This window comes from Pelodiscus sinensis, chromosome 21, assembly GCF_049634645.1.
Source record: "Pelodiscus sinensis isolate JC-2024 chromosome 21, ASM4963464v1, whole genome shotgun sequence".
Taxonomy (NCBI): Eukaryota; Metazoa; Chordata; order Testudines; family Trionychidae; genus Pelodiscus; species Pelodiscus sinensis.
In genome coordinates this window covers 15,407,175-15,419,511 of record NC_134731.1, presented here as the reverse complement: position 1 = coordinate 15,419,511, position 12,337 = coordinate 15,407,175, and the positions used below count along the sequence as shown (strand labels likewise).

Genomic DNA, 12,337 nt, shown 5'->3' with positions numbered 1-12,337 from the left:
GCCCATGTCCTTCTCTGAGTGCTGCGAGCCCCTAGGTAAGGGCTTCACATGCAGACTTGCCCCAGCACAATCTGGCAGCTCCCATTGGCTGGTTTACGGCCAATGGGAACTGCCCGGGCCATGCTTGGGGTGCAGATAGCACACAGAGGGCCCCTCCAGGGCATGCAGCACACAGAGTACATGGTCCCTGTAGCCAGCTGCTTTGAGCAGTGTGTGGGGCACACAAAGCAGGGAGTCTGCCCAACGCTCCCACTGGGCTGCTGGCTGGGAGCCACCTAAGTAAGTGTCTCTCAGCCAGAGCCTGTACCTGGCACTCCAGCCCCTCCCCCAACCATCTGCTCCCCCTCCTGCACTCCTGCCCCAGGTCACAATCTCCTCCCAGACCCTGAACCCCTCTTCCAGGTTAGACTCCTCTCTTGCACCCCTCCTGAACCCTGCACCTACTCCTGCACCCCAATCCCCCCCAGGTCACAACCCACTCCTTCACTCAAACCCACCCAGACCCCTCACCCCCTCTTGCACCCCTATCATCTACCCTGAGCTCCCTTCTGCATCCAGCCTCCATCCCAGACCCTGCACCCACCCCCGTTAATGTCATGGAATTCTGGGAAGCCCTTGCCCACTTTCCAAATTCATGGAGTGCCCCTCCCCATCAAAAATGATTGCCCACCCTTGGTTTGTTGTGTTCTCTAGTCTTGTGTATTTATTGTGCGGCTAAGTACTGAGCAGTGGTGCTTCAGGATCTGTGCAAAGTCTGTCTGTCTGTGCTGCATGTTACCCTATCCCAGGCCCTGCAGCATTACCTGGCTAGGACTCTGGGAAGGGTGGGCACATGCTACAGGGGAGTCTGGGGGCTTGAACCGCACTTCTGGGGGCTAGAGAGGGGCAGTCCTGGAGCATATGGGAAGGCAGCTTCTGGCGGGTCTTGGAGGTGCTGCTCCATTAGATCTGGGACACACTGGCGGCTGCAGGGCTGGCTGGGCATGTATATGTGCTCACGGGCTTTTCCTTTCCATCCATCCCCTTTGTTTTGGGCTCGAATGCCAAGGGCCGGGGAGCTGAGGTCAGGCGTGGCAGAGGTGTCGGCGGACAGGGACAGCAAGACACGGGGGCAGATCTGACTCTGGGGGCTGTTCTCCCGGTGATGCTGAGAGCGACGTCACTTTCCAGCTGGGGCTCTGCCCTGACAGGGACATCAGACAAGGCAGATGTGTGTATGTGGGGGGAGGGGGGAGCATGTGACCATGACTATCAACAGGGTTTGAACTCAAGATCTCCACTGCTAAAAGCTTGGGCCTGTGCTGCCTGAGAAAAGGGACGAGTCCAGCCGCTGGAACTGCGGGAGCACCCTTGGCCTCTTATGGGGCTCTGAAGTAGACAAAGACAGGGGTGCACCTGTCCACAGCCAGCATGAGCCCTCATCTGAGGAGGGATTCTGGCCTTCCTGTACTTGGAGCACGCGCTCTGGGAAGCAGCTATAGCACATGCTTCTCCTCCTGCGGGGAATGTTGCTCCCTTGGGTCATATGATATCAGGCGCCTCTGGGGCTTACACCACCACCTAATTCCCTATGCAACTTGGAACAGTTTGTAAGTGATGCGTAAAGAGAACCCTGGAAAGCTCTGGAGAGCAGGAAGGACCAATAAGTGAAGCGGGAGGAAGTGACCAAAATGATGCTAAAAGAAGGGGAGGAAAAGCCAGGAACTAGGAATTAAAGAAGGAATAAATGTAAACACTGGAGCACGATGGTCGCTCCAGGGACCGGTCCGATTTATCGGTGCACAAATGCCAGAAGGAGGCTAAGAGAAACAGGGGTGCAGAGTATACGCAAAGGGGGAAGTTCACATCTGGAGCTGACAGTCCTTCACCTGGGTGAATTTCACCCAATGTGAGTGGAACTTTTGCCTTGCAGGGTGCACTGGGACATGTCAAGAAAGCAAAGAGCTGAAAGTCAAGAGCTTAGAAGTGACCAAGGGAAAGGGCCCGGCTAAGGCCTTTGAAAGTATGTATCAAAGGAAGTTGGGAAGAAAGACCCTGGTGAAGAATGGGCAGACCTCAGCAGTAAAGGTAACAGACGTGGCCGCTCGCGCTGATAGCACAGTGGTTTTCACATTGCGCGAGAATTCTGGGAGTTTGACAAATCTTCCTGTCCTGGATTAGGATGAAAAGTCAAAATCTTGAAAATTTTCATGTATGAATGAACCAAACGTTTTCCTGGTTTGGACCCACTGGAATGTTTTTCATTTGGTTTTTCAACCCGCTTTTCTTTCCTCTAGCCACTGTCTGGCGTTGCCCACCATTTGGAACCAAATGTCGTTCTGATGCAAAACACAGAGACGTTCCTGTTCCGAAGGGTCAATGGGATTTCTGGCAAACAAATCTCTAAGGGAGAGATTGAAACCGACCCTGATTCCTGAACAGTTTCAGTTTCAACAAAGTGGCATGTTTGGGCAAAGCATTCCCGACCAGCCCTAGCGGGAGGCTGCAGTGGAAGCATATGAAGGGGAGTCACCAAGCAAGGCGCTTCCTTGGAATTCAGGTTGGGATTTCAACCTCCCCTCCCCATAAGTGTTTATATGTTCTGGTAGGACCGAGAGGCACTGAACTCGCATACAATCAGTGATGTTCCCTGTGCCTGAGTGCTTACAGTCGGAATAAGCAAGACTCACAAAAGGGGAAACTGAGGCACAGAGGGGGACTTGACTTATATAAGGCTACACCCAGGGCAATGCTAGACTGAGGAACATAACTTGCATCTCCTAACGCCTAGTCCGGTTCTTGATGCACTAAACCCAGCTGGCTCCCGTAGTCCCCAATGGGCCAGGCTCCACGCTAATACACATCAACCCGTGACATGATGCTATACAGATACGGTGTGTCTAGACTACAGGGTTTTGTCAACAAAAGTGGACTTTTGTCGACAAAACTATACCTGCGTCTACACTGCCGCTGAGTTCTGTCGACATAATGTTTTCTCAACAGCAGTAAACCTCATTCTATGAGGAATAACGCCTTTTGTTGACAGAGTTCTGTCGACAGATGGCGTTATGGCATCTACACTGACCTGTGCGTCTACACTGTCATGTCTTGCTTTGCGGCTTGCTTTGTTGACAGAACTGGCTGTAGTCTAGACGCTCTTTGTCGACAGACGCTTTGTCAACAGAACTGGATGTAGTCTAGACGTTCTTTGTCAACAGATGCTTTGTCAACAGAACTGGCTGTAGTCTAGACGTTCTTTGTCAACAGATGCTTTGTCAACAGAACTGGCTGTAGTCTAGACGTTCTTTGTCAACAGACGCTTTGTTGACAGAATTGGCTGTAGTCTAGACGTTCTTTGTCGACAGATGCTTTGTCAACAGAACTGGCTGTAGTCTAGACGTTCTTTGTCAACAGATGCTTTGTCGACAGTATCTGTCAACAAAACTTCTGTCGACAAAAGCCTGTAGTCTAGACGTACCCATACAATGTAAGTCACCCGATTGTAATTAACCCTGCACTGCCCGGGCTGCAGGTTTGATGTCCTGAAACAATTCTGGTCTGGACCGGTCCCTTCCCCACTGCCTCGCTTCCTGGGGAAATGGTTCCACATTCCCTCACCATAGCACTGAGGGCAAACCCTTTATCTTAGGCAGGGGAGCAGGCAGTCACCCACTCAATTCCCTGCAAAGAAGAGCTCTCCAGGGTGAGTGGGGGGCTCACGGCTTGGGCCTTAGAGGCTGCATGGATCGAGTCTCTGGGCTGGGTAAGACATGGCTACTCACCAGGGCAGGCAGGGAGCCAGGTGCAGGAGCAGGGGCCGTGTTCTCTATGATGCGGGCGGCCCCCCAGGGTAAAGGATGAAACGCAATTCCATGAGAAAGGCAGCATCAGTGGTGGAAGAGGAGCGCCTTGGCTCAGCCCGCCAGGCTGGGGGCTGCATCACCTGGAACCCGCCCGTCACCGGTAGCATCTCCTCACCCGTAGCGTGGCATCGAGGTCATGTGACTTCAGTGTGTTCTGAGGGGTGGAGCCTGGAGTCAGGACATGCAGAGGACTTCTCCGCCATGCTGGAGAGCACTGCTTCTCTATGGGAAGCAACTTGCCATGGAGCTGCCATGGCCGGGTGTCCCTGGGACCAGGTCGTTCCGCTGCAAGCCCGTGGGTTCTGCAAGCCTGCGGCCAGCTCCTGCACTGAACCTGTGGGATTGGCTGGATCAGACTCTGGGCCTGTGAGACAGCAGCAGTTACCTGCACAGCTGGGGCACTGGCGGGCCTTCGAACTGCACCCCAAAACCCACTCGCCATCCATAGCTTTTCAGAGGGGGCTGCACCACACCCCGGCATCTGCGAGCTCTCCCGTTGGCTCCATTCATAGGGGTTTGCTGGCAGCGGTGGCAAACTTTGTTCATTGGAGGCTCTGCATATGCTGGGCCTTGTGTCACTTCGGCAGGCGGGGGAGTGGAGACGTCTGCACGTGGCCCCTGCCCCACCCCAGGCCTCCCGCAGGCCAAGGTCCCAAGCAACTAGAGATGGTCCCACTCAGTGGCGATTCTGCACAGAAGCAGCGGATCCTCTTCTTTGCCTGTGGCCGGTTCGCGTCTCTGGTTTGCATCAATCCTGCAGCTCAACTGTCCCCCGGCCCCCCTTCTTCCCCTGCCCCGCCAGCCCTCCACTTCAGACAGTTGTGCTAAAAATTAAATTAAATGAAGCACAAGGGCTCTGGACGGATTCGATCAACATAAATAGAGACAAACCCCCTCCCCCCCCCCACAACCTGCCTCGCGTCCATGAGCTTTTTGTTCGTGAAAGGGCCCCCCACTCCGGGAGGCTCCGAGTCCGAGGTCTTTGTTAAGCATTTTGTTCCCTTGCTCCATGCCCCCTCCCCCTCCCCAGTATTTGTAGAAATGAGAAGCCCCCCCCCCCCCAGCCCCACGGCAGTTTGGAGGCTGCCCCGCCCCCGTGATGGGCGGCAGCAGGGTCGGATTGGCGCAGTCACCAGCCCCTGCTGGGAAAAACCTCAGTCTGGTCCCCTCCTCCTCTGCCCAACATGTGCCTCCAGCCAGGCTGGGCGCCCTCTGCGTCCCGCTCGCCGTCCTCCAGCTCCATCTCTCAGCAGCTGCCACGGGTCCCTCCCCCCTGCCCTGGCACCCAAGCCAGGGGTGGCTCCTTCTCCCTCCTCCAGAAGAAGGCAGGATGTGCTGGAAGGACCAGGGCGGCTCACGTGCCGGGGCAGGCATGGAGACTGGTGATGGGGGGGCCCCCGTGCCGATGGAGAGAGGGGGCGTGCCTGCTGCCAGGGGCGGCGAAGGTTCGGTCCGGCTGCTCCCTCTGCTGCTGGCTCAGAACCCGGCGCTCTCCGAGCTGCTGCGGCTGTTGTAGCTGGGGCTGGGGCTGTGGGAGTGGCTCTGGGGGCTGCGAGTCCGGCTCCGGCTGGTGCTGTAGCTGTCGTAGCTCCGGCTCCGGCTCCGGCTCCGGCTCCGGCTGTAGGAGTAGCTGCTCAGGGAGCTGGAAGAGGATGGACTGGGCCGGTAGTAGGGGATCGGGCGCTTGCGGGCACTGCAAATCAAAGGGAAACCGAGTCAGGGCTGGGCAAGGCGGGACAGGGAGCTGGATGGAATGTGGGCTTTGGCTTGAGCACGGGGGGGAAGCGGAGGTGGGGGCTCTAGCTTAGGCCAGCTGAGCCCCACAATTACCCTCCTCCCCAGACAAGGGGCTGCTCTGGAGTCCAATCTGGACGCAAACGGCCTGCGTTGACCCCAGAGCGGCAGGGCAGCCAGAGGCCAATGCGTCTGTTCATTGCGAGGCATTTCTCCTCAGCCTGTGACTGTTGCCAAGGCATCGGGTCCCCACCCCTGCCTGTTCCCCTCTTCCCCCCGTGCCCAAGCCGTCCTCCGGGGTTAGTCCTGGATTAGGCAGCTACGACAGAGCATGGAGAAGGTTAATTGTCGCTTGTGGTTTTGTTCCCCGACACCAAAGAGTTAAAGCTGCAGAAAAACAGAAGTTAGGGATTAGTGGGGGGCTTGGTCAGGCCAGGCCCTGGGGCCGGGGGGCCTGAGCTGCTGCTGCAAGTGTCCCGGGGTGAGCCCAGAACAACCCTGCCCTTGGGTTCTCCCCACTCCTGGTCCCAAGGGCAGGCTCAGCTGGGGAAGTCTCTCCTGCCGCGTTCGTTGGGCCCCAGGCTGTGGGGACGGGGTCGGTGTGAAGAATGACAGGGGGCTTCCTTGACCCCACAGGTGCCCGGTACCCCCCATAGGCCCCATTGGATCTGTAGCCTGCCAACCTTCTTCCATGGGCCCCATGGCCTCCCCCACGAGCCCCATGGCCTCCAAATCCTCCCCTGTCAGCCACTCCTAGCAGGCTCTCTCCTGGACGTCCACCATGCCCTTCCCCATGGGCCGCTGGGTGCCTTTCTCTGTGGGTCCCCAAATGGCCCTCCTCTTCACCCACCCCCTCCTCACCTTGCCCACGAGCCTTACCCCTCTCCTTAGCTGCCCACGGCACAGACCTCTTTCAGCCTGCCTCGCACTCGGCCCCTCTGCCTTGGCTCAGCCCCATTCACAAACGCCTCACCCCACCCTCCACTCGGAGGGCAGCTCCCACAAGTGGGGTTCAGGCTGTTAGCGCCTCAGTTTCCCCAGCTCCAAGGCTCACTGCAGCTGGCACTGGCTACTTGCCCAGGAGTCAGGGTGTGCCCCTCTTAGGCAGGCAGTGAAAGGTGGGCAAGGAGCAGATGCTACCAAGCTCCTCCCCCCACCCTCCCGATCCTGTGGGGGGAGTGCAGGAACCACGCGTGCCCCGGGTGAGTGGTGTTAGTGGGAGCGCGAGAGTGAGACAGACGGCACAGACACGGCTTAGCGCTGAAGGCCTCACACAGTGAATTCAGGGACACACGGGGGGTCCTGGACACCATGGTAACCAGGCCCACGGCGACGCTCTCCAAGAGGAACCTAGAGACGGGCTGGAAAAGGAGAGGTTGGCATCAATAATGGAGGGGGGAGGAATCGGCCAGACAAACGTACGGGGCTCAGATACAAATGTGGGAGCTCCAGCTGGGGGGACCTGGGGGTGCTTGAGGCTCCTTTGCAGGCAAGAGGCCTGTAGGCATCACCCCGTTTTTCTTAGTGCAGTAATGGGAGCCCAAGGACGCACGTCTCTGGGCATCTTGCCAGCTGTAAGGTATTTCTCCTTACAGCACCGCTGTGGGGCAGGGCCGGGATGTTCATTCCCAGTAGTACAGAAGGGAAACTGAGGCACACGACTTAGTCACCCAGCAGGAAACTGAGCACAGGCCTCGCAAAGCCACGGCGCATGCGCTAACTACTGGGCCATTCTTCTGCTGTTTATTTGGGCCTAATGTCCCATTTCTGCCTGTGTTCACTTCCCCACCGCCCCACCCCAATCAGCGCAGAAGGACTCAAGTTCCCTTTAAAAAAAATCACAGACTTGAAACTAAGGAAATATCAGGACACAACAGGCCATGTGTCTGGAGGGAGCCGGACTGAGCAGCAAAACCGGAATGGAGCAAACGGGCCGGAGGGCTGGGTTCCCCGGCTTGCACCCTGGGGCCGGTGCACACGATTCCGCGCCTCACCCCACCCTGCCCCCACCCGGCAGCTGCTGCCATTTCAGCTCAGCGCCCCAGGGCAGACGAGTTCCCAGGCCACGGGGACAGCCAGGAAACTGAAAATACAGGACTTCGGCGTGTGGCGAGCTACAGCTATTCGTGGGTGTGGCCTCTCAGAGCCAGGCTGGGCAGCTTCACAGCCTCCCGGACCGAGCAAACAACACATCTGGTACACTGCATAGAGAACAACCCATTCACTCTTAAAGGCTGCTGCAAGAGCGGAGGGCTCCGTTACGCCGGGGGCAGCTCTGTACAGCGCCATACCAATAAGCCATGGCACTGATTGCGTGGCAGTAACACAGATCAGACACAGCCGCTGCCGGCCCAGTAAAGCGCCTTACTGCTCCGTTTCCAGTGGGGCCACCTTGCAACACGGCTTCCCTTTTGCAGTAACTGCTTGACTTGCTTCCCCAGCCTGAGCCTGCAAACACACACTGGGTAGTTCCACGCAGCCCCAGGAGCGTTCCATGCGTAGGGGGCTCTGCGCTCCGGAGGCTAGGGTGCCCAGGAGGGCGTGTGGTGCTAGAAAGCCGGGAGTCCAAGCTTCCCGCTGGTGCAAACGGGTGAAAGTGCCTCGACTTCAGCGCTGTTTTGCCTCATGACATCGGCCGTGAATCGGGCCCCTAAGAAGGCAGGACCACACTCCTCTGGAGCAGCAAAGTCACAGGAATCGGTAATGCTGCCCTTTGACACTGGCAGGGATTTTGTTGGCTTCATGCACAGGGAAGCAATGTAGGAGAAACCTAGAGAGAGCTTTAGCTCACTGCTGTGGTGTCGATGTGGCTACCTTCTCCACTCAGGGTTGCCAGATACTTTCATAAAAAATACCGAACATGGCAGGGAAAAAAATTGGTTGAGCAAAAAGCCAAACAAATAAAAGGACCAAACTTGATGAGCAAAAAAACCAAAACCAAAACCAAACCGCACAACAAAAAAGAGTCACTGCGCCTTTAAATCCCCGTGCGGACACGGCAGGGGAAGAATGTCCCAAGCAGTCTTCGGTTTGAGAAAAACAGAAAATACTGGTATTTTATGGGGGTTTTTACCAGACAAAGGCCGCAAGTACTGGACACCTGGCAACCCTATCTCCGCCTTTTAACCCTTGAGACTAAGGCTCTGTCTGCACTGGGAAGGTTGGCGACTAAAGTGATGCCGACATGCAAAAGTGAAAAACGGCCAAACCAGTTTTTCTGCCTCTCACTGTTGACATTTTATGGACACAGTGCAAGCACTCTGTGGACAGACAGAGCAAAGGATTGTGGGTAAACTTTGTACAGGGCACTGTTGTGGGAAGGCAGAGCTGATCCCTGCGCTTCTTGGGATTCCCTCCGAGTTCTCCCACAGCCTTCTCAGCTCCTGGAAGCGGCATCATGAGTAACTCTGGGAGCTCTCCATGCTGAGGAATGTCAAAGCAGCACAGCAGCCTCTCCGGCTTCTCCCTGCAGCAGCAGCCTGCCTCCTGCTGTGCTCCTAACAAGGCAGAACAGAAGCACTCCACTGATTTGCTCTTTGTTTGCTCCCCAAATGGAGCAGCTTGCTCAGCTGTCAGACACTTCTTGGAGCTTTAAAAGGGATGGGGCACATGCCTGCAGAGCAGCAGAGATCACAAAACACTGAGCACAGTCACCAGGGCAGGCAGCGTGGGATACCGGAGGAAGCCAGTTCTCTCAACAAAACAAACAGCAGAGTCCACACTGGCTCTTTATAGACAATAAAGGGAGGGGAAAAGAGAAACATCTCTCACAGGGATGGAAGTTTTCTTGTCACCAAAACTGGCTGGTTTTTCCTGACAAAATACGCATTGCCGTGTTTGTTGACAAAAGGCAATTTTTGGTGACAAAACTCAGTAGTGTAGACAAAGCCTGAATGGCACAGGCAAACTAGTGCTAAAACCCTCACCACATGACCTGAGACTGGTTTTCCAGCTGTCCAAATATTAAGTCCCAGTGTCTCACGATGGACAGTAACTAGAAACACATGGCTTAGAAAAAGCACGCTGTCAGTTTAAGGTTTAAGTTTCTAGCTCTGAACAAGATTCTAGACTTTCAAACTGTGTCTGGCCTAGAATTAAATATGGCCTGTTTTGGGATTTAGGGCTAGGATGAGTTTAATTTCAAAGAGGAGGAAATTCTACATTTACAGTGCAAGCCGGAAACATATCTGTGGCAGTATCTTTGGCTGTACAATCTAAATAAAACGTTAAGTAAATAAATCCATATTTCCTTTTACTATTTTGAAGGCGCGTAGAAACTTGTAATTCTGGACTAGGATTTGGATGGTGCTAACCCGTTAGCAGCTTCATGTAGACAAGGCACATATGGGAAACTCTTGTTCTGGTGACTAGCTGCAGCAACCGGGGCTCTGTCTATGCGGCCGAGCAAAGGGAGTGTTGGGGGCTGACCCTGGATCAGTGAATGAGTAAAACCCAAGAGCCGAGCCAGTCTGGACTCCAGGCTGAACCTTTGCACCGTGACTGCTACCTTGTAATTCTCCTGGGCTCCATGAAGCTGGGAGAGTCCCGCCTCCTCTTCCTGATAGGGGAATAGCTCCTGGAGCGGCGCCTGGCCCGGGCAGGATCCGTGTCACTGTGCCGTGTCCGAGTCTCGTTGTCTTTCTCTCTGGATCAAAACCACACACATTAGAGGGGTGGGCATGCACCGGGAGGAGCGCGCATGTCTGCCACAGGCCTGTGGGTTTGCCCGGTGTGATTTGTGCTGTGTGAATCCGTATTTACTGGGGTATCTACGCTGACCTCATGGGTGGGAATCAAACCCAGGACCTGTGGAGCGCAAAACGCAAGCCTCGACTGGTTGAGCTAAAGGAACGACTCCAGCAGTTTAGAGGCAGTAGCTGACTCATAACCCCTGTTATCTTGTCTGGCCGCTAGGGTGAGACAAAGAGCCGAGTTAGCCCAGGTTATAGTGACGTCCCAATGCCAAATAACAGTGAGAGATGGACAGGCCTATTCGGGCCCATCGCGCAGGGGCCAATACAGGACTTTGGAGGTGGGGCTTCCATGGCTTGCATGCGTGTGGCTCTAAACCCAGACTGGTGGGCAGGCTGGCTCTGCTGGGACTAGCCCTGGGGACCACACAGAAGCCTCAGCTGGTGCAGGAGCTGGTCACATGCGTGTCCCAAGCTGCTCTGGTTGCCCCCACATCTCTGGGTGCAATTCCACATTTCCCGCCCGGTCCAGGTCTCCCAGCCCCTCTCATCCCAGCTGCTGCACTCAGCAGGGATGCTGGGGCTGATGGTCCCAAGACGGCTTTGCGCGGGAAGAGATGCTCTCAGGGAAGGAAGCAGCCTCCCACCCTTTGGTCTGACAGAGAATTTTGCACTTCTGGCCTTGTTCCAAGCTGCATTTATTTACTCAGGCCTTGCCTGATTGGATGAACTCTGGCCTTGTCTGATTGGATGAGCTGGTGCGTAAGGCGCTCACTCAGGCCTCGTCTGATTGGATGAGCTGGTGCGTAAGGCACTCACTCAGGCCTTGTCTGATTGGCACTTGCCCCCTTGTGTGTGCCAATGTCATTTGTGAGAGTGAACACCATGTGCCCATTCGTGTCCACAGATCTGTTGGCATCCTGACGCATGCCCCTGCGTGCACGTACTGCCCCCCCAGGATACACGTACTGCCCCCCCCCCCCGCGCGGGGTGCTGCCGGTGCCTCACCTGCTCGCAGGTTTTTTTTGAGATGGAGACCGGCTCCGGCTCCGCGCTGCTCTTTTCTCCCGGGATCGCGACCGGGATTTGGATGGGGAGTCGCTGGAGCTCCAGGAGCTGCTCCTGTGACACGGGCTCCTCCTCTCGGAGTTGTGCCTCGAGTGCTTGGCAGGGGACTGGGAGCTGCTGTTTGGCCGGCCCCGGTGGTGTCTGTCCTTCACCCTGGGATGTCAGTGGATCAGAGAGCCAGTCACTACCTCCGCTCGACCACCACAGCCACAGCCCAGTCACCCGCTGGCTTTGGCCACGTTTCCAAGGGAACCGGAACACCCCACCCCTTTCTAATCGGAGCCCTGGAGCTCAGAACAATGGGGCATGGGCATCCAGGAGCCACAACGGCTGGGGCTGGATTTTCAGAAGCTCTGGTCACTCATAATGCCATGTGACATCACTGGGACTCTGAACAGTCAGTGTGACTCCTCACTGCAGCGTCAATTAGCAGGGTGCTGCTAACCTGGCCATCAGTGAGTAATGCAGGGCTAATCGTCATTCTGCTCTTTAGTAGAATGGCTATTTCTGCTGCCATGGCATTCCACAGACCATGTATAATTAAACTCTGGAACTCACTGCCTCAAGGTAATACTTAGGTCGAGTTTTAGCGGGATGACAAAAAGAGGCCTCCACCGTTCCATGAGGTGGAACAAATGTACATGAAAGGAACTCAAACCCTCATGCTTTAGGGCATAAGCCAATCCGTCTCTTTCAGGGGTCAGGAAGAAACTTCCCCAAGGAGCAGGTTTTGCCACCATTGTTCATTAAGGGCTTTCCAGCACCTTCTGAAGCATCTGGCACCACCAGGACATTTGACTGCATGGGCTCGGATACAGCCTGACAGTGCCTGTCTTCTTAGGATTGGGAAATGGGAGGCTACAACGTCTTTAGCTCGCTGGAGGTGGTGTATCAGCCCAATTCTCAAGGGGCTGCCCTGCGCTCCACAGGAGGACCAGAAAAGAATAAACTGGAAGCTGCTTGTGTTGTCTGGGCATGTTTCCCTGCTTACCTGCAATGTGC

General features: G+C 55.8%; 1 protein-coding gene across 2 annotated transcripts in view; it reads right to left on the bottom strand.

Annotated features, from left to right (window-relative positions):
• Nucleotides 1-564: 564 nt before the first annotated feature.
• The window catches only part of LOC102452366 (uncharacterized), an 87,797-nt gene continuing 76,024 nt past the window's right edge, over nt 565-12,337 (bottom strand). For both annotated transcript variants that reach the window (XM_075904953.1, XM_075904954.1), the window contains 3 exons: nt 11,276-11,488; nt 10,084-10,221; nt 565-5,535 (listed from right to left, as the gene is read on the bottom strand). In XM_075904953.1, the coding sequence (XP_075761068.1) occupies nt 5,319-5,535; nt 10,084-10,221; nt 11,276-11,488 (568 nt within the window). In that variant the 3' untranslated portion in view covers nt 565-5,318. The remainder of the gene's footprint in view (nt 5,536-10,083; nt 10,222-11,275; nt 11,489-12,337) is intronic.